This window comes from Xyrauchen texanus, chromosome 43, assembly GCF_025860055.1.
Source record: "Xyrauchen texanus isolate HMW12.3.18 chromosome 43, RBS_HiC_50CHRs, whole genome shotgun sequence".
Classification (NCBI taxonomy): domain Eukaryota; kingdom Metazoa; phylum Chordata; class Actinopteri; order Cypriniformes; family Catostomidae; genus Xyrauchen; species Xyrauchen texanus.
In genome coordinates, this window is record NC_068318.1 from 5607583 (window position 1) to 5630610 (window position 23028).

General features: G+C 41.9%; 1 protein-coding gene across 1 annotated transcript in view; it reads left to right on the plus strand.

Moving 5' to 3' along the window:
- The window catches only part of LOC127635501 (ribonuclease inhibitor-like), a 130686-nt gene that overhangs the window by 20895 nt on the left and 86763 nt on the right, over positions 1-23028 (plus strand). The window contains exons 5-6 of the mRNA XM_052115590.1: positions 3132-3305; positions 20560-20606. Coding sequence (XP_051971550.1) covers positions 3132-3305; positions 20560-20606 — 221 coding nt within the window. The remainder of the gene's footprint in view (positions 1-3131; positions 3306-20559; positions 20607-23028) is intronic.

Consider the following 23028-nt stretch of genomic DNA (forward strand, 5'->3'; position numbering starts at 1 on the left):
GCTTACGGACCACAAAAATCTGGAGTATATCCAGCAGGCTAAGCGGTTGAACTCCAGACAAGCTCGATGGTCTCTCTTTTTCAATCGATTTCAGTTTATCCTCACCTATCAGCCCGGGTTGAAGAATCTGAAACCGGACGCCTTGTCCCGAGTCTACGCTCCTGCTGTTCGAGAAGATGCTGACATGCCTGTCCTTCCTACCGCTAAGATCGTAGCCCCGATCTCGTGGCAAGTTGAGGACACCGTGAGACGAGCTCAAGCTACAGAACCGGGTCCTAAAGGAGGTCCTGCCAATCGGTTGTTTGTCCCCAAGGCAGTGAGGTCCCAGGTCCTTCTGTGGGGACACTCCTCTCGCCTCACCTGTCACCCGGGTGTAGGCTGCACCTTGGAGTTCATTCAGCGAAAGTTCTGGTGGCCCACCATTAAAGAAGACATTGGTAAATGGTCTGCACTTATATAGCGCCTTTTTAACCTTTTCGGTATTCAAAGCGCTTTACACTGTTGACTCGTTCACCCATTCACACACACATTCATACACCCATTCATACACCAATGGCGGCAGAGCTGCTATGTAAGGTGCTAGCCTGCCATTGGGGTTAACTTGGGGGTCAGTGTCTTGCCCAAGGACAATTCGGCATGTGGAGTCGTGTGGGCCAGGATTTGAACCACCAACCCTGCGATTAGTGGCCGACCCGCTCTACCAACAGAGCCACAGCCGCCCTGCCATTGGCACCTTCGTCAAGGCCTTCACCCTTTATCTATTCCCCACCGACCCTGGTCCCATATCTCGTTGGACTTTATCACAGGCCTTCCTCCGTCCCATGGCAATACTACTATCCTAGTCATCATCGACAGGTTTTCTAAGGCAGCCAGGTTCGTCCCTTTAACTAAGTTACCTTCTGCTAAGGGAACAGCTGAGCTTGTAATTAATCACGTGTTCCGAGTCTTCGGCTTCCCTCAGGATATGGTTTCCGACAGAGGTCCCCAGTTCGCCTCAAGGTTTTGGAAGGCCTTCTGCCAGCTCATAGGGGCCACTGCCAGTCTTTCTTCAGGGTACCACCCAGAGTCCAACGGCCAAACCGAGAGGATGAATCAAGAGCTGGAAACAGCCCTCAGATGCATGGTCTCCAACAACCCGTCCACATGGTCGTCCTTCATCGTTTGGGTCGAGTACGCGCACAACACCTTGCGCTCCTCCTCTACTGGTATGTCCCCGCACGAGAGTCAGTTTGGCTATGCCCCCCCATTGTTCCCTGACCAGGAGGCAGAAGTCGGAGTGCCTTCAGCCCTGAAGTTAATCAGACGCTGTCGGCTTACGTGGAGGAAGGCCCGTCGCAATCTTCTACGTTCCTCACAACGGTACCAACTTCAAGCCAACAGACGTCGCCGTCCCTTCCCCACCCTGTCCCCCGGCCAGAGAGTCTGGCTCTCCACAAAAAACTTACCTCTATGGGTGGAGTCTCGCAAGCTGTCCCAGAAGTACATTGGTCCCTTTAAAGTTGCCAGGAGAGTTAACCCCGTTACATATCGCCTACACTTACCCAGATCCCTTAAGATTAATCCCACGTTTCACATCTCCTTATTAAAACCTGTTGTTTTTTCTCCCCTTGTCCCGGCAGGCAGACCTCCCCCTCCGCCCTGTGTCATCGGAGGCCAGCCGGCTTATACCGTCCACCGGATACTAGACTCTCGCCAGGTGCAGCAGTCCTGGCAGTATCTGGTGGACTGGGAAGGCTACGGTCCCGAGGAGCGCTCCTGGGTTCCTGCCAAGGACATACTGGACCCTGACCTCATTCGACAGTTCAGGGCCCTCCACCCCGAGAAAGCTGGTAGGAACGTCAGGAGCCGTTCCTAGAGGGGGGATTCTGTCAGCATTCGGCCAGGGTTTTTCTGGTTTTGGCCTCTAGAGGCCCCCATCATGCCTTTTGTCTAATCCAGTTATTTTTGCACCTGTGCCTCGTTTCCCTTGTTTGTATTTAAACCCTTAGTTTTCCTTAGTTCTTTGCTCTGTGTTTGAATGTTAGCACCCAGCCTCAGTGAAGCTGTGAACGTTTGTGGCTCCAGTTGGATTCTCTTGTGGTACTCTGTTTTGATACTCATTTATTTTTGGATTATCTTTTGAGGCCTTTTTTCTGCTGTACCTTCTTACCTTGTGGATTTTCCTCTTGACTTGGTGTATTACCTTTTTTCCTGGAATGACTTTTTGACATTGTGGATTTATATTTTTTGCCTGAAGATCTTTACTTTTTACATTATTAAAACAACATCTCCAGTACTGCTGTGTCTGCCTCATCTTCTGGGTTCTGCTGACCACTAGTGGCTCAGTTGGCTAAGTGACTGTTTCCCACACCGGAGACCCGGGTTCGAGACCAGGTCCTGACATGCATGACCATTTTTGGCACTTCTGACGGTGGACAGGGGTCATTATGGGCACTCTGACTGGTCTGCATCTATGCAGCCCCAAACATAGCAGGATGCGATGCACCGTGTGTTGTGACACATTCCTCCCGTAACATCATTAACATTTTCTGTGACTTGTGCCACAGTAGAACTTCTGTCAGTTCAGTTCAGACTTGATAACCTTCGTTTCCCTCACGCATTGATGAGCCTTGGGCACGCAACACCCTGTTGCCAGTTTTTTTGTTTGTCCCTCCTCAGACAACTGTTAGTAGGTACTTACCACTGTTGATCAGGAGCAGCCCACAAGCCTTGCCGTTTCAGAGATGCTCTGACCTATAACATGGTTGTGTGGCCATAACAATTTGGCCCTGGTCAAAGCTGCACAGTTCTCTTCTCCTACATCTAACACATTGACTACAATAATTTATTGTTCACTTACCTACAATAATGTTTTGGCTCATCAGTGTAGATTTCATCGTTATGCATTTTTTTGGTAGATTATCTGACTGTTGATGTGCGTTTGTAGATTATCTGATTGTTGATGTGTGTTTGTAGATTATTTTATTTTGATGTGTGCGTTTGTAGATTATCTGATTGTTGATGTGTGTTTGTAGATTCTTTTATGTTGATGTGTGTGTTTGTAGATTATCTGACTGTTGATGTGTGTTTGTAGATTATTTTATGTTGATGTGTGTGTTTGTAGATTGTCTGACTGTTGTGTGTGTTTGCAGATTATCTGGCTGTATGGTGACAGAGGAAGGCTGTTGTTCTGTGGCTTCAGCGCTGAGTTCAAACCCATCACAACTGAGAGAGCTGGATCTAAACTACAATCAACCAGGAAATTCAGGAGTCAAGCTGCTCTCTGAACGACTCAACGATCCAAAATGCACACTGGAAAAACTAAAGTATGTTGAGCTGTAAGACCCTGTTTACACCCATATTAAAACCTAAGCCCGGCCCCCAAGTGGTCTTGAATGGACTGTGTGGTCAGCGAATGCACTAAAATAGCACTTATAGTCAGTGGCATTCAGTAAGCCCCTTCAAACCCTTCAGAGAAGGGGTGGCATGAATTGAGACAGAAATGTTATTTAAATTACGATACATTCTTTCCCCATTTTCTTTAACAATGTACATGCATTCAATAAATAATTTCACTGAAATAGAGAAACATACATATTTAAAAACAACTTAAATGTAAGGTAGACATCCTAAAAATATATTTGCATTATTTTTCCTAACAGAGTGTAAGCGGTCTGTGGTTGAGTTATGGCTCAATGGGTTCTCTCATTCATTTGTATTAGCTGTGTGACAGAAAACCTGACCAATCAGATGTGTTCATTTAAACACCCCCCCCCCCCTTCTCAGTTCTCAGATGAAGGGGTTGGAAGGATTGAAGGGGTACCTGCTTAACACACTGCATGCCACTGCGTATAGTTATACCTTCCTAAAACCTTGAATACTTCATTTCACATGCAAGATACTTTATATTGTTGTTTCATTAGAAAGATGCCATTTTTGTAATTGTAAAATGTTATCAGAATTTTATTTTTACAAATTTTTGTCAGATTTTGTATGCAGAGAACCTAATTTTATTTTTACTTTATTTTTAAAGAAAAGACCAAACATAAAAGCTGAGCATCAAAAAATAACTCAAAAACCCAGACAAAGCTAACATGGTAGAAAACAAACTAACCGTGAGAGGGTAAAACTTCTCGGGTTACTTAAATGTAACCCTTGTTCCCTGATAAAAGCGGATGAGATGCTGCGCTGGAAGCGTATTGGGAACAACTTCATGTGTGTGACCAGCTGTGAATATGTCTGTAACACGTCAATGAACATTGACCGGAATTTATAGCCTGTGCCAGTGTAATCATTGGATGCACCTGGGGCTGGGCTATAAATAGATGCGTCACCAGCGCGTCATAAGGTATTTTGTCTGAAGAGAAGTCCTGGGGCATCCCAGTGCGGCAGGGAAGCACAGCATCTCATTCCGCAAACTGATCAGCAGGGAAAGGGAAAGAAAACTGATCAGCGGGGAAAGAAGAGGAAGAATATATCACAAGACAAGGCACACGAGGAAAATATCCACCTTATATTTCATGCATCTGTCACTTAAAAAATTACATTTTTTTAATTAATGGTTTTGATTTTGAAAAAAAAAAACACTTGAGTCCCTGATATTGCTGCATGAAGATGTTATAGACTATATTTGTACAAAGTTTAGAGTGGTTAGTTATTAAACTTCATCGTCTTTTCAAGATCCAGCAATGATGACATCCATCTGTTTTGACTGCAATAGTCCATTACACGACATCCATAGTAAATCTTTGCCCAAAAACATGCAAACTTGTATAAAAAATTCATAGAACTTCCATTGTTCACATCATAAAATCAGTAAACACCACTATGCACATCTAATATGCCTTTCGATAAAACAGACCGTATAAATGCGTTTAGTAGAGTGTCTGGAACAAAAGTATAGCACCTATTATGTTTTCTGAATAACACTGGCTTCATAGTTTTACAAAATAGCGCATGAGAACAGCCTTTTCCTGATGACGTCTGCAGATGCGTTGTCCAATTTGTGTGGTTAAAAAAAATCTACCTATAGCACTCTAGAGGGTTGTAATATACGAGGACATGTGACCAATGAAATTACAAATACAGCAATATGTGGGTGTTGATAATTCACATAAATTATCACATCATTTCATAAGTGAGAACACTTCTCATTGGACCATTCAAACCCGGTTGCTAGGTTGCCTTAAACATTGTGATGTTTTTTGTAGGCGGAGCTCAGGTGGAGGCAGAACGATACCCCTGACCACTTCACAAACGCTAAATAGCAAGTTTTGTTTGCTTGTTTTTTTTAACAATGACCGGAGAAAATACGATTTTATCTGAATATGTAAGGTCACTCACTCTCCGGGACTGCAATTGTTTATTTGAAAAAGTCGACAATCGTGGTTGCTGAGGCTCGGGGGTATTCGGTGATGCCGCCAGTAGAAGAGACACTTGCGGGGGTTATCTCTCGCCTGGCTCGGCATCATCACTAAAGAGACCCACTCTCCCCACAAAGCTGTGCAGGACCCCTCCACGCTTGTGGGGAAGGCTTATCAGGCAGCAGGTCAGGCTGGTGCTGCCCTGCACTCTACGGCAGTGTTACAGGTGTACTAGGCTAATCTGTTGAAGTATTCGGTGATGCCACCAGTAGAACAGACACTTGCGGGTTATCTCTCGCCTGGCTCGGCATCATCACTAAAGAGACCCACTCTCCCCACAAAGCTGTGCAGGACCACCTTCACGCTTGTGGGGAAGGCTTATCAGGCCGACATTTCAAGAGATGCAGGTGTATATGCTGCCCTGCACACTATGGCAGTGTTACAGGCGCACTAGGCTAATCTGTTGAAGGACCTGAGTGCGGGCACCACGGTCAACGAAGAGGCTTACTCTGAGCTTCGTCGAGCCACGGATTTGTCTCTCTGCATGCGCCTGTATGCTTTCCCCTGGTTTCTCTGCTCCCGGGAGTCTTGGCCAGAGTTTGCCAGCAAGGGTCCTGCCTCTTACTGATAGTGCCGCGCTGGCCGAACAAGTGTTAGGACATGTGAGTTAGTAACAGACTGCATAATTTTGAAGATTCATAGTAAAGTCTCAAGTGTATGTGAGTAGTCAGATGGACTCATGAGCAGTAAACCTTTGGGTATGTCATTTACTCCGTTCCTCACCAAAGTTGGGTTGCAAAGTAACAGTTAACTACTAGAGAACCCCACTAAATTCAGAAGTACCCTCAAAGATTTTGTCCTGTTAGATGGTCCTTGTTGTCAGAGAGCTGATAGGAAAACCGATAAAAAATGCCGTTTGGTATTTGGTGCCGTATTATCTCTTGGAGATAATGTCTCTCCTCGACGGCTTGCCTTGGTGATTCCGGACAGGTGGGACCTTCTGTCTCAGGCGCAGGGGACAATATTTCATCCCTCGCTCAATCCGTGGAACCTTCATGTTTGACCCCTGAAGGGTACCAACTGAGGGGCACTGGGTTTTGACCTGAAGTTGAATTGAATTGAATTTATTGTTGAGGATAACCCCTTGAGATGAAACATCTCGTTTTCGAGGGGGTCCTAAGTTATCGAGACCATTCTCTGAAGTTATCGAGTGCTAGGGCTCCCTCTTCCAGAAGAAGTTATGCCAATAAATGGGGTGTCTTTGAAAGATGGTGCAGTGTACGTAATGCAGAGCCAGTTAACTGCCAGATTGCTTCAGTTCTGGACTTTCTGCTGGAACAATTGTCAGCAGGCACATGTCCCGCCACTCTCAGGGTCTATGTGGCCGCCATTTCGGCTTGCCACACCTTGATTAATGGGGTGCCTTTGGTGGCACATCCTCTACTCGCTCGCTTCATTCGTGGAGCTATGTGACTGAGGCCTCCTGCTAGGACCATGACCTCTTCATAGGACTTAGCAATAGTCCTTGAGGGTCTGGTTGAGACCCCCTTTGAACCTCTAGAGTCAGCGTCTGACAGACTTCTGACTCTCAAGATGGTTTTTCTTATGGCGATTACCTCTCTAAAGAGAATTGGGGACCGCTATCTGTTTTGCCAGCCTGTTTAGAGTTTGCCCCAGGAATGACCAAAGCAATTTTGCACCCTCATCCTGACTACCTGCCTAAGGTGCCTTTCACGACCCTACATCAGGTCACTCTCTAAGTCTTCTGCGCCCTGCTGTTTGCAACGCCGGAGCAGCAAAGACTTCACAGAGTCTGTCCAGTCTGTGCCCTTTAGACTTATGTCCACCGCACTAGCCAGTGGCATAAGTCAGGGCAACTATTTGTTTTCCATGGGAGCCGCAACCGGGGGGCGGCCACCTCCAAGAAGACTATGTCGCATGGGGTGAGGGACGCTACTGCCCTGGCCTACGAGGCGCACGGTCGAGTTTCGCCAGTAAGTATCAGGGCTCACTCTATCAGAGGGCTTGCCTCCTCTAAAGCCTTTGCTAGAGGTGTCCCTCTGCAGCAAGTTTGTGATGTGGCAGGTTGGTCCTTTCCGCACACATTCATTAGATTCTATAGTTTAGATATTCATGCCATTCCGGGCTCTTACGTCCTTGAGTCGACATCTCAAGCTCATGTCTGAGACTTCTCGCATTCTTGTGAGCACACTTCACAACCGTAGCGGTCCGGAGAGCCTCAGTGCGGCGGCGTGGGTATTCTCGTTCCCAAAGCGCTTTTCTCAGCACAGCATCCTAGTGAATCTTTTTGCAAAGGGAACGTCTCGGGTTACGTGGTGTAACCCTTGTTCCCTGAAAAAAGCGTAACGAGATGCTGCGCTACTTTGCCGCACTGGGATGTCCCAGGACTGCTCTTCAGAAAAAATATCTGTTTATATCAGAAGAAATATCTATTTATAGCCTGGCCACAGGTGCATCCAATGATCTATAAATTCCGGTCAATGTTCATTGACGTGTTACACACATATTCACAGCTGGTCACAATGTAGGATTGTTCCCAAAGCGCTTTCTCAGCGCTGCATCTCGTTCTGCTTTTTTCAGGGAACAAGGGTTACACCACGTAACCCAAGACGTTTTTCTTTTCTAATACTGACAATAAACCCAAAATAAGCTTCATGTAACAGTTGTTGCTTATAACATAAATGTTTAACAATTGAAAAAAATCACAGATCAGGATAAATCAATATCAATCAATTATCAGGGTAGATCATAATATAAAGTGTAGACAAATACAGCATGTTACATGTTATGATCATAGATTTAAAAAGCTGCTTTGAAATAAAATGAGAAAAATAACCTTATGGTAATTAAAACTGTCAATGTCAAGGAGACAAAGTATCACTAATGATCTAGTAGTTTCTAAAAGTATCTTGTTATTATATAGACCACAGCCTGCAGCTGAATACTTTACTCGTCTCTTTTTATTAACACTGTGAAACCTATTCTCAAGCTCTGTTCATTTCATCTTGATGAGGTCCATACACAGACACTTTGCAGCTTGTATCTAAATATCTGTCCCTCAGTACTGTTTTCACCTGCAATTGATTGTAAGTTATTAATAATACATTGATCTCAAACAATGCACATTGAATCCAGCAATATTTTAATAACTCACCCTGGCAAAATTGCAAAGGCCTTGTGCTGTTGACTCTGTTCTAGTCTGCAGAAACAGTTCTGATGGCAGGACTGGGAGGATCCTTCATAATGCATCAGTGACCACATAGTTAACAGAATTAACTTCGAAAAGTTTTATATCACTATGCACATATTCAAATTGTGCTTAAATTACTGTTCTCAAATCATTTTCATCAGTTTAATATCTGTGGGTTTTAGTTGTGGTAGTTCCAATAATGTCTCCATCTCTCTAAGACTGCTTGTTCTTGCACTGCTTGCTTGATAGAACCAAAGTATTGTTGAAATGGTTTTGCAGAATTTGGTCATCCCTTTGTATTCATGCAGTCTGACACTGCTAGATTGAGTCGATGGGTAACACAGTGGACAGCGATTTTAGGGAAAAATTATTTTAAGGTTAATCACTCCAGTTTCCTTTCTATACCAAAACTAGAATTCAAACAGAAGTAAAATTCTCAAAGCTTACCGATCATAACAGAAGCACCATCACTGGCAAATGATGCAAGAGTAGGGTGACCAGACGTACCCGTTTTCCAGGGACAGTCCTGCTCTTTGGTGCCTGTCCCATACTTGAGCTGTCCCCGGAAATGTCCCCGTTTTTCCAGAGTGTTCAAGTGTTCATAGTGAAATATTACTATGCAAGAAAGTCGGAGAAGCAAAGCCTTCTGTGTGCTGTTTATTTTGACCAACAGAGGGGGCTGCTCGCTATAGCAGCTTCAATTCATTCATCTTCCTTATTACTTGGTCAGTCCAGTTTTGCCATTAAGAACTGGACCATGCAATTGAAGATAATTATCATCAGTGTTATAAGCTTCAAAGTAAGGCACATACTAGCTATTTATGTTATCACGTTATGTTATGTATTTTATAACAGGTTCTGAATTTTGCAATGGACTGTATTGCACAGTGTAACACATTCCTGAAAGTTTGGCCTTCATAATGTTGGATTCCCGCACAGACCGCACAAACTATAACATACTGGTGAAAAGTAGTCAAATTAATCCCTGCAGATGAACAACTAAAATCAATCATTTTATCTTTAATCAGTGTATTGTGTCTATCAGCGCTATCGGCCCACCGTCCTCTCTCACTCCCTCTTGCACTAGTAATATTCACACACTGACTAAAGGAAGCGCCTTCTCACATAGTTACTCAATTGTTGTATTAACATTACCCAAAATGTAAAATAAGAATATGACATTAATAACATGGAAAAATAAAAATGTATAATAAAATATCTGCAAAGAAATGTAGAGTAAGTCAGTACATTACAGCATAGATTATACATCAGACTTAATCAAAATAAAAGGGAGAAATAAAGAAAAACAGGTCCATATGAGATATGCAAACAGTTAGGAAAATAGTATTATAATTATTATTATTATCATTATTATACAATATTGGATATCTTTGTGTCATATGATAAAAGATGTTTTAGATGCTAAATGTTTACATTCTTCACTGTATTCCATGAAATGATGAAGATGCTCAAAGTGCAGCAGGACACGTGTCCTGTAGAGTCAGCTGCAATAGTTCCTCATTGTTTATACATGTGTGTTTAGTTCACTTTTATGCCACAATGTCATCTGTACTGAATAGAAAAGAATGAACTTTGAAGATGAAACAAAAGAGCACTACAAATTATCAACTTTACCTCCGTGTTTGAATTACATTGAGACATAGGCTACAGTATTCTATAGAGCATGATATACCACACTGTTAAAAAATATTTCCATGATTTGTGAACTTAGATTTACTCTTTTGTTCACATAACATAATAATATGTGTTTTTATTGAGTAAACTAATGGCACAATGGCAATGCACTGATATAATTCAACTACTTGTTGGTTTACTAACCCTTTTTATTCATTTTTTATTTAATTTTATTATCAAATTTTATTTTAAATGAAATCAGGTAAATTTTTTAGGTTTAACCAAAATACTTTCTTACAGAGCATAGTTCAGCACATTAACACATTCACCTTGGTAAAAATGCATAGAATCCGATTTGTCCCCATTTTCACAAGTAACATGAAATTTCAATGAACATTGAACTTGAAATGTCCCCGTTTTTCATTTCAGAAATCTGGTCACCTTATGCAAGAGTGGCTGCAGGTGGGCATTTCTCTGCTGTAATGATGTTTAGGATGGCTTATGTAATAGTGGCAGCATCTCTAGCCTTAACCATGGCCACTTGTAAAACAAGTGCCACAATCTGACGAGCATCATTTGAGCCAGGAAAATGTCATGGTTACTGTTGTAACCTCCGTTTCCTGATGGAGGGAATGAGATGCTGTGTCGATTGTAGTGAGGGGTCCCTCCATCAGGGAACGGAGGTTACAACAGTAACCATGACGTTCCCCTTCTGTTACTCACTCGACGTTGTGTCGATTGTAGTGACACAAGGGGTCCCATTTAAAAACGGCATGCACTAAACCATGTTACGTGAACTGCTGAGACCGGTGCAAGGCAAGGCAAGTTTATTTATATAGCACATTTCATACACAATGGTAATTCAAAGTGCTTTACATAGAAGAGATTAAAATAAGAATAAAAAAAATAAGAATAATTGAAACAGTTTAGAATAAAATAAAATAAAATACAGTACAAACAGTCGGACACACTGTGGCACAGTGCTCATTCAGTAAATGCACAGCTAAACAGATGTGTTTTGAGTCTGGATTTGAATGTGACTAATGTAGGAGCACATCTGATCTCTTCTGGAAGCTGGTTCCAGCTGCGGCTGGCATAATAGCTAAAAGCAGACTCTCCTTGCTTAGAGTGAACCCTTGGTATTTCTAGCTGATGTGATCCTAATGATCTGAGTGATCTGTTGGGTTTATATTCAGTGAGCATATCTGCAATATATTGAGGTCCTAGCCCATTGAGTGATTTATATACCAGTAATAATACTTTAAAATCAATCCTAAATGTAACTGGGAGCCAGTGTAAAGACCTGAGGACTGGTGTAATATGTTCATATTTTCTGGTTCTGCTCTGAATCCTGGCAGCAGCGTTCTGTATGAGCTGCAACTGTCTTATGGTCTTTTTGGGAAGGCCAGTGAGGAGTCCATTACAATAATCCACCCTGCTGGTGATGAAAGCATGCACAAGTTTCTCTAGGTCTTGACTGGAAACAAAGCATCTAATTCTTGCAATATTTTTCAGATGATAGTATGCTGATTTAGTTATTGCTTTGACATGACTACTGAAACTAAGGTCTGACTCTAGAGACACACCAAGATTCCTGACTTGATTTTTAGTTGTTTGACCCCTAGCGTCAAGGCATGCATTCACCTTGAGAACTTCATCTTTGTTTCCAAACACAATGACTTCAGTTTTGTCTTTGTTTAACTGAAGAAAGTTTTGGCACATCCAACTGTTAACTTCATCAATGCATTGGCACAGGGAGTCAATGGGGCTGTAATCGTTAGGTGATAGGGCTAAGTAGATCTGTGTGTCGTCTGCATAGCTGTGGTAAGCAATTTGGTTCTTTTTCATTATTTGGCTCATTGGGAGCATATACAGGTTGAACAGGAGTGGCGCAAGAATTGAGCCTTGAGGGACTCCGCATGTCATGGACGTCCACTCAGACTTATGGTCTCCTATACTCACATAATAACCTCTCCCTTCTAAGTATGACCTGAACCATTTTAGGACCATCCCAGAAAGCCCCACCCAGTTTTCCAGCCTGTTAAGAAGTATGTTGTGATCGACAGTGTCAAATGCAGCACTGAGGTCGAGTAGTACCAGTACTGATAATTTGCCTGTATCAGTATTTAAGCGAATATCGTTTATTATCTTTATGAGCGCTGTCTCTGTGCTGTGATGCGATCGGAAACCAGATTGAAAATTGTCAAAGTATCCATTTGAGTTCAAGAATTTGTTCAGCTGATTGAAGACAACTTTTACAATGATCTTGCCTATGAAAGGAAGATTTGAGATCGGCCTATAGTTGCTTAATATGGTCTTATCCAGATTGCTCTTTTTCAAGAGGGGCTTGACAACTGCAGTTTTCAGGGAGTTTGGAAAACTCCCAGAGAGAAGTAAAGAGTTTATCACTTCTAGGAGATCTGCTTCTAAACAGTTGAACACACTTTTGAAAAAAGATGTGGGAAGTGCATCAAGGGCGCAGGTTGATGTTTTAAGGTGCTGTATGGTTTCTTCCAAAATTTTGCCATCAATTTCTTTGAAATCAGACTTAGTAACTACTTTCTCAGGTTGTGGTTTGATTTGAATGACCGCAGCACAACTCAAGGATGTGATGATCACCTTTCTGATATTATTGATTTTTTCAGAGAAGAAAGAAGCAAACTCACTGCACTTGCTGTCTGACAGCATTTCACTGGGAATCTGGCTTGGGGGGTTTGTCAGTCTCTCTACAGTCGCAAAAAGAGTGCGTGTGTTGTTTAAGTTGCTGTTTATAATATTCAAGAAGAAAGTCTGTCTAGCTTTGCTTAGTTCCATATTAAAAGCATGGATGCTGTCTTTGTAGATGTTATAATGGACTACAAGTTTTGTCTTCCGCCACATGCGCTCTGCTTTTCTGCATTGTCTTTTCATATTTTGCACTGCTGTTGAGTTTCTCCAAGGTGCTTTTTGTCTTCCACTCTTCTTCCTGACTTTCACAGGAGCAATATCATCAATTACACTTTTAACTTTTGAGTTAAAAGAATCAAGGAGAAAATCAACAGAGTCAGCAGATATACTTGGTGTTAAAGATATAGCCTTCATAAATAGTACACTAGTGTTCTCATTTAAGCATCTCTTCTTGACAGACACAGATCTAGCTTCAATGGCAGGAGATCAATATATCAAAGAAAACACAGAAATGATCAGATAGTGCTACAGCAAGCAGGCTGTTGTGTGCTGGAAGCAGCCGTGTCGGCCGCACATAACCCTCCCCAATGCCCCCAGTAAAAGGTGTCATGTACCACTCTTAGGTTCCCAGTACCTGCACAGGAACAGGCAACATGACTTGACATGGGAACAAGCCGGCCAGCCACGGCCTTTTCTATCTCTATGTTTCTCGTCATAGAGTTTAAAGCGGCTGGGGCTATCTTAACGCTATAAATGTGTTGGGGAAGGCATCCTTTTCCGTTCCTATTCTTTCAGGGGGAAAAGGCTCTGTGGAGACCACAACGTGCCTAGACTGTGGGGAGGTAACTTGTGGCCAATACACACAGGGGTTGTCAACATGTGGAAATGGTGCCTGACAAGGGAGGATTTATTACAGACATGGCGACTGGGGGGGCAGCGAGCGCTGCCCAAGGGAGACGCGGGTCCTGCCAGCCCCCTGCTTCACAGGCATAGTTCCCGCTTCAGGCAACTCCCTGTGATGTATTTTCTACATTCAAAATTATGGAACTATGCCTGTGAAGCCCAAGCCCAACATGGAGCACTTGACTCGTGGTGGGTCTGGCAGCGAATTCCTCAGCTGAGTCTGTGGGATAGAGGGCTAGGGAAGTAGGACATTCAGGAAGCTAGAGCTTAGTGGCTAACCTTGGAGAGGAGGCGCACTTAATCAACTTTGTGAAGGGCGCAATGTGCAAGCGGAACATCAGGTCAGCAGTTCCGTATTACCGAGTTCTACGGGCTCGGACCTGACAAAACTTGCGACGAGACCAACTCAACCCTGAGGTTGTAGAACCTAGCAAAGGTGTCGGTTGTGCTCTGCAGATGTCTGCTAGGGAGGTGCTGTGGGTCAGTGCCCACGAGGATGCCACACTCCTTGTAGAGTGTGCTCGATACTGCAAGGGGGCAGGCATTGCCTGAGTGTGATAGGCTAGAGAGATAGCATCAACGACCCAATGAGCTAACCTCTGTTTGGAGACGGCGTTCCCTTTCCGCCATCTGCCAAAGCAGACAAAGAGCTGCTCAGAGCATCTAAAGCCCTGTATGCAGTCCACATAGATACGCAAAGCACATACCGGACACAGCAATGAAGAGGTTGGGTCTGCCTTCTCCCGGGGCAGCGCTTGCAGGGGGTCGTAGGAACCTTGGGCACGTAGCCCGGTCGTTGTCTTAGGATGACGTGAGCATCTGTGGACCAAACTCCAGGCAAGTGTCGCTAACAGAGAAAGCTTGCAGGTCCCCAACCCTCTTGATGGAAGCGAGCACGATCAGGAGGGCCATTTTCAAGGAGAGGGCTTTGTGCTCGACTGAATCAAGCTGCTCGAAGGGGGGTCTCTGAAGGCCATTTTATACTCTGATCAGCCACAACATTAAAACCACTGACAGGTGAAGTGAATAACATTTATTATCTCATTAAAATGGCACCTGTCAAGGGCTGGTATATATTAGGCAGCAAGTGAAGAGTCAGTTCTTGCATTTCATATGTTGGAAACAGTAAAAATGGGTTAGAGTAAGGATCTGAGCGACTTTGACATGGGCCAAATTGTGATGGCTAGATGACTGGGTCAGAGCATCTCCAAAACAGTTTGCTGTGTATGGGGCTGTGTAGCCGCAGTCCGATCGGAGTGCCCATGCTGACCCCTGTCCACTGCTGAAAGCGTCTACAATAGGCACTTGAGCATCAGAACTGGACCATGGACCAATGGAAGAAGGTGGCCTGGTCTGATGAATCACGTTTTCTTTTAGATCATGTGGACGGCCGGGAGCACGTGTGTTGTTTACCTGGGAAACAGATGGTATAAGGATGCACTGTGGGAAGAAGGCAGGCCAGCGGAGGCAGTGTGATGCTCTGGGCAATGTTCTGCTGGAAAACCTTGGGGCCTGGCTAGAGCCTGACCGATATATTGGTTGGCCGATATTATTGGCCGATATTAGCCTTTCACCGATATATCGGTATCGGCGTATATGTTAACCGATATGTGCAGATAACTTTTTTTTTAGAATATATAATGCAGAAAACAATACTCTGAACTGATGGTGGCTCTGCAGACATAAGCGGAATTAAGCGGTGTCTTCTCGGTAAGTTGCTAACTAGTTTAGAAATTAAAAGTGAATATACAATGACCCCATAATTTCCCTTTTCAATATAACTAATTTAATGTTAACCCTGTCCCTGACAAACATGTCACTCATGTCTGTTTGCTGTTAGCCAGCTATAGTTTGTCAGTGCAGTCAGTGCCATAGCAGATTGAAAGGTAAACATCAGAGCATCTTTTTACAGCTCAGCAGACATAGGTGAGTTGATGTATTTTGTCTATTGAGTGTTGATTTCACGCTACGTTGTTACCTAGTTTACTCTCCGTGACAACGAGCTTATAGCTAACTACCTAACCACATAGATATTTTCATTGCTTGTCAATGTGTAAATATGTATTCACCAAAATGTTTTATTCAAGATTCGCAGTTTGGTACCCCGTTCAACTAAATAATTCCTGTCGTTGCATTTATAAATTTTAAATTGAAAGTTTCCCCTGAACTTGCATTACCAATACGGTGTAACACCGCTACCGCTGTTTTTCTCTTGTCTCGGCAAGTGTAAATGCTTCTGACTAATTGACTGGCAGTATTAAAATAGTCCGCATTTGACTGATACTAAATAGTACTGATGATTATTTAGCTATTTATTTTAATTGTATTTATTTATTTTCTCAGTGTTCATTTCTAGAATTTTTTGACAATGTATAAAAAAATATCGTCACCTTCCTAAAATAATGTTCTAAGTAATGTTTTGCCAAAAATTTGCCTTCTGAGTACATTTGCATAGCCATATAGAAACAATGTATAACAATCCATATAGAAAAGGTCTGTTTTCATTTCAGTTCAAAATTACCCCTCTAAAATTGGCATCGGTCTCAAAAATTCCATATCGGTCAGGCTCTTGTCCTGGCATTCATGTGGATGTTACTTTGACATGTACCACCTATCTAAAGGTTGTTGCAGATCACATACTGTACACTCCTTCATGGCAACGGTATTCCCTGATGGCTCTTTCAGCAGGATAATGTGCCCTGCCACACTGTAAAAATTGTCCAGGAATGGTTTGAGGAACATGACAAAGAGTTCAAGGTCTCAATCTGATTGAGCATCTATGGGATGTGCTGGACCAACAGGTCTGATAAATGGAGGCCGAACTGCATAACTTACAGGACTTGGTTGAGTCTTACAGGATCTGCTGCTAACGTCTTGGTGCCAGTTACCACAGGACACCTTCAGAGGTCTAGTGCAGTCCATGCCTCGGTGAGGCAGAGCTGTTTTGGCGGCATGAGGGGGACCTACACAATATTAGGCAGGTGGTTTTAATGTTGTGGCTGATCCATGTATATTTGCTTAACTGCGGCATAACAGCGCGCCAACAATGTATTTAATACTACTAATAATGTTTTATTTGTAAAGTACTAAATAGGGTTTATAAAGTGTGTTAGGCAGGAAATGGATATTGATACTGTAGCAGAAAACAGTACTTGAAAAACACTAATAAATAAACTGCAAATAATCATTTATTTGAAGTAGGTATTGTTTAAAATCAAACTAAGTATTAAAAGCAACCAATCACTGAATCAAATGCATATCTCAACTGTTAAATTGGGCAGAAATCACATATTAGTAGTTTTTTGTTATACTAAAATCAATGTAATAAATTCAGTTTAATACATTTTAAAATAATTATTCAAAAGTGATATTTGATAGTATGGCATACAATAAAATGCAATAGGGAACTTTATAACAGAAGTGTATGACTTACTTTCTTCAGCAGAACACAATCAAAGCTTTTTTAGAAGAATGTCCGAGCTCCTTAAGTCCATACTATTTAAATGAAAGGGTTCCAAACTTTGAAGGCCCAAAAGTCACATTTTGGCAGTATATGTGAGACAATCAAACTAAATATTTCCTTCTTTGTTGCTGTCACGAACGCCGGTGAAGACGCCTCCTCAATCGGCCACCGGAGATCTAACTCACCTGAGTATTGACTTTAAGACTACATTTCCCATAAGCCCCCATACCAGGCCCGATTACACCACAGCTGTTTCAGATTACTATCACTCTATTTAAACCACGTCTGCTTGTTCACTCATTGCGAAGTCTTGTTTGCCCTGGCTACATTACTGAGCGTTTACTTCTACTATCACTGACCTGCTGTGTATTGACCTTGCCTTGTATTATCGATTACGTCTGTTTGCTGCCTGCCCTGATCTTCTGCCTGTTTGACTAAGATACTGTCTACCTGTTATATCCCTGTTTGCTTGTCCCTTGAACCTCGCCTGTATTAACCGGAGTCTGCTCTCTCTAATAAAACCGCATATGGATCCCAACCAGCCTGAGTCTTCATTACAGTTGCTTCCCTGTGAACTTCTGATGCTGTGTGGCTGGTCAGGGCATCGAGCCTGTAACTAGTGCTGGCTTTATGCATAATTTACAGGTCATGGCATATTCATCATGGTGAAGCCATGAATATGTTTTCAGACATTCAGTGTCAAATCCTCTGGTATGTTGTCTACTGTTAGTTAAACCATTTAAAACTATAAAAACAAAGCTAGACTTCCATGAAATCTTTATCTCTAATAAAGAGATTTGATGATAAACCATTTTTATCATTGTGTATGATCTCTTAGCTAGATTCTGTCCCTTTTCTACCTCATTACATTCTGCCTCAGTTTTCAAGCCTGTCCAAATAATTTGTTATATATGAAATGTCATTTGACAAACCCATTCATTGCCTAAACGAATGTAGAATTCCCTATGACCCGTTAAAACACTTAAAAACCACCACACCTATATCCATGAAAACCGCATAATTAATGACATCATCCAACATCATACCACGATTTCTGTTGAATTAAAATGATTGTGCTCCCTTTCTCCATTGAGATCGCTTTGCTCATTAGAGTTTAACGGAGACTCACTTGTGGTAAGAACAAGCAGTTTTGTGAAATACGGGGTTGATTGTGAATTCATGTCATGTATATATTATAAAACATATAAAATAGCAGTAAAATGTAAGTGCTGCACTAGAGAGAAACAACTCTGAACACATCAAACAGCACAATCAACCTGTCAATGCAGCTGAAGCAGTAATCGCTCCACAGAAGATCATAATAATCATACAGATTAATGTCAAGTGTTTATAAAGTGACTCGTGCGCTGGACAACTTGAGTCATGTTTTTCTACGGTTTTTCAAACGAGTTTCATCATGCAACACCTGTCACTGACGGGGCTTCTGCAAATATCCAAATAATCCATTATGAAATTCATTGTCGATGATTCCCATTATCAATAATGATCGATTAGTTGTTGCAGCCCTAATTTAATTGTGTTATTTCTGGTGTGTTTTCAGCTTTTATTTGTTTGTTAATTTGGTTGTGTTGTGTTCCACTCTGACACTGTATTTACCTCATTTAAAACATTTTACAAACAAATAAAATAGCACAAATCTGTTTAAATGATGTCGCCTCACATTAGATGAAGACTCCCGTCAGCTACTGACCTCAATAAAAGAGGTTTAATTTGACATTGAGCGGGTCGCCCCCTCATAGAGGCTGCCAACAAACCAGTTACTACCACTAATAATAACAATAATGATCACAGATAAACAGAGTGACAGAAAGCACCAAGAGTGAGCACACAACGGTCTCATCAGCCGCTAGAGATCTCACGAGTCACGACAGTCCGCTCACAGTCCAACACAACAACCTGTGAGAATGAATTTAGATTTAATCCAAGAATGTCCATTATACTGATGTGTAGTATGAGACAGAATAAAAGTAATAAAACAGAACATTAACAACATCTTTGTGTGACGCGGCAGCAGTTAGTAAATAAACTTTGTGCCTCCATGATGATATATGACAGTATAAAGTTCAAAAGCACTGGTACTGTTGGGACCAATAAGAGCCAGATAAAAACTTACTGGTGCACTTTTAAAAGTGGCACTAACACTGATCTGGAGCAGATTTCATAACCCAGTATTAAAAGAGGTACTAATCACCTTTCAAAATGACAAGTGTGAAATGTTGCTTTACTCGAGGTTAAAAGCGGGTTTAAAAGACAATAACCCAGAGTGCAGTGTGAAAGCCCTTGAGTTTATTGTTGATGGGATGTTGTGTGTGTATGTAATGCAGAGGTGTCAAACTCAGATCCTGCACCCCTCACACCCCTCATGTGTTGTTAAAAGATTCACAGAGTCATACAGTCTATACACAAGATTCACAGAGTCATACAGTCTATACACAAGATTCACAGTTATACAGTCTATACACAAGATTCACAGAGTCATACAGTCTATACACAAGATTCATAGAGTCATACAGTCTATACACAAGATTCACAGTTATACAGTCAATACACAAGATTCACAGAGTCATACAGTCTATACACAAGATTCACAGAGTCATACAGTCTATACACAAGATTCACAGAGTCATACAGTCTATACACAAGATTCACAGAGTCATACAGTCTATACACAAGATTCACAGAGTCATACAGTCTATACACAAGATTCATAGAGTCATACAGTCTATACACAAGATTCACAGAGTCATACAGTCTATACACAAGATTCATAGAGTCATACAGTCTGTACACAAGATTCACACAGTCATACAGTCTATACACAAGATTCACAGAGTCATACAGTCTGTACACAAGATTCACACAGTCATACAGTCTATACACAAGATTCACAGAGTCATACAGTCTATACACAAGATTCATAGAGTCATACAGTCTATACACAAGATTCACAGAGTCATACAGTCAATACACAAGATTCACAGAGTCATACAGTCTATACACAAGATTCACAGAGTCATACAGTCTATACACAAGATTCACAGAGTCGTACAGTCTATACACAAGATTCACAGAGTCATACAGTCTATTAACAAGATTCACAGAGTCATACAGTCTATTAACAAGATACACATTGATCAAGGAAACAAATAAATATTCAAACTATTTTAATTAGTTTTAAGATACATGGAAGATTACACAGCAATTACAATCAGAACATTAAACTTTATATCCCACAATGCCTTTCATCAAGGATGTATGAATTGCGTTCCAGGTAAACAATATGATGTCATCATTTGTGTGTGTTTGTGTTTTTATAGTGTGGATCATGGAGGAGAGTTCAGGATTACAGCAGGACTACACAAATGTAGGTCTACACACACACACACACACATACTCAAACACACACACACACATACTCACTCACAAATTCTTTCACACACAAACACACACACATACTCATACTCACACATTCTCTCTCTCACACACACACACACGCACTCACACACACACACAAATTCTCACACACACAAACACACTCACAAATACTCACACACACACATACTCTCACACACACACACATGCACACAAACACACGCACACTAACACTCAAAAACTCAGACACACACACATACATGCACACACACACACACACACACACACACACACACAAACACACACTAACTCACACACACATACACAATGTACAAACTATATATTCTATCCCCTAATCCTAACCCTCACAGAAAACTTTCTGTATTTTTTAATTTTTAATAAAACATTGTTTACTATGATTTTTAAGCGATTTAAATTATAGGGACACTAGAAATGTCCTCATAAACTACATTTATAGCATAATAACCTTGTAATTTTGTAACTTAAAAAATTGTCATTGTAAATCACATAAACATGCCCACACACACACACTTCGGTTGTCCATCGTTATCCGATGATGACGTCCACTCGTTTAACGGTGAGATCTTTGATGGCTGAACAGTCCTATCCTGGACCCACAAGCTCTATTACAGGTGGGGCATATATATGTGGTAGTAGTGGTGGTATTGATGGCAGCCCTGGCTGTGTGTCTCCTGGCTCTCTCCTGTTGTCCGGGTAGTCGGCATGGAGGCATCCTTATCACATGGCCCAGCCACTGCAGCTGGCGCTGGGTGATCATGGCCTCAATACTTCTGCAGTTGGTCTTTACAAGTATTTCAGTGTGAGGCATACGCTCACGCCATGTAATTCCTAGAATGCGCTGAAGGCATCTGATATGGAAGCGCTCTAAGGACTTAATGTGATGGCTATAGGTTACCCAAGCTTCACAGCTATAAAGGAGGATGGTGATCTTTTGAGATCATTGACAGGCCACAATTCTTCACTATTAACTTGAATTGCTGTAAAACCTTAAGAAAAAAAAATGGTTTGAACCAAATTCAGCAGTGAGAACCAATATTGCAACTGATGATGTCATCGTGGTTGAATCAGCAAAAACGTATGTGCAAGTTATTTTACTTCCAAGGTCATCCCCAAGTACAGGCTGCTTTGTCACTCATGTGACTCATGCCACAGATCTATTGACACCGAATTCCAACCACCTCCTGCAGGTAGTGCTGGTGTCATGGTTGGGAGGATTACTTTGAAATGTACTCGACTACAGATTACAGAATACAGGCTGGAAAATGTAATTTGTAACGTGTACCATTAGATTACTCAAGGTCAGTAATGTAATCTAAATACTTTGGATTACTTTTTCAGCATTGGTAGATTTTATCACTTGTTTTGACTATAAAAACTCAAAATACACGTGTTAAAAATACATTCTCTGAAAAACTGAAATATCTTATGCAGTGTTGTTTCTAAAACAAGATCACATTTATATGGATAAATATGATTTCCATCTGAAAGGTCTAAATATTAAATGAAACAAATGACAATAAAATGCAAATTGATCTCTTTGATCTACAAATGGTGGAAAACTTATATTACTAATATTTAGTATTTTAAATACGTAATCCCATTACATGTATTCTGTTACTCCCCAACCCTGTCCGCATGACACATTAAAATCTTTTCATGCTATCCATACTGTTTCAAACTAAACTCCCAGTGTAAAAACCCACAAAACTGACACTATAGCGGACTCCAGCGTTACACACACTCCATTTAAAAGACACTTCAAGGACTCCAGCGTTACACAAACTCCACTTAATAGACACTTCGTGGACTCTGGCGTTACATAAACTCCACTTAAAAGACACTTCGAGTCCTCCGACGTTACACAAACTCCACTTAATAGACACTTCGTGGACTCCGACATTACACAAACTCCACTTAATAGACTCTTCGAGGACTCTGGCGTTACATAAACTCCACTTAAAAGACACTTCGAGTCCTCCGACGTTACACAAACTCCACTTAATAGACTCTTCGTGGACTCCGACATTACACAAACTCCACTTAATAGACTCTTCGAGGACTCTGACGCTACATAAACTCCACTTAAAAGACACTTCGAGTCCTCCGACGCTACACAAACTCCACTTAATAGACACTTCGAGGACTCCGACGTTACACAAACTCCACTTAATAGACACTTCGAGGACTCCGACGCTACACAAACCCACTTAATAGACACTTCGAGGACTCCGACGCTACACAACTCCACTTAATAGACACTTCGAGTCCTCCGACGCTACACAAACTCCACTTAATAGACTCTTCGAGGACTCTGGCGTTACATAAACTCCACTTAAAAGACACTTCGAGGACTCCGACGTTACACAAACTCC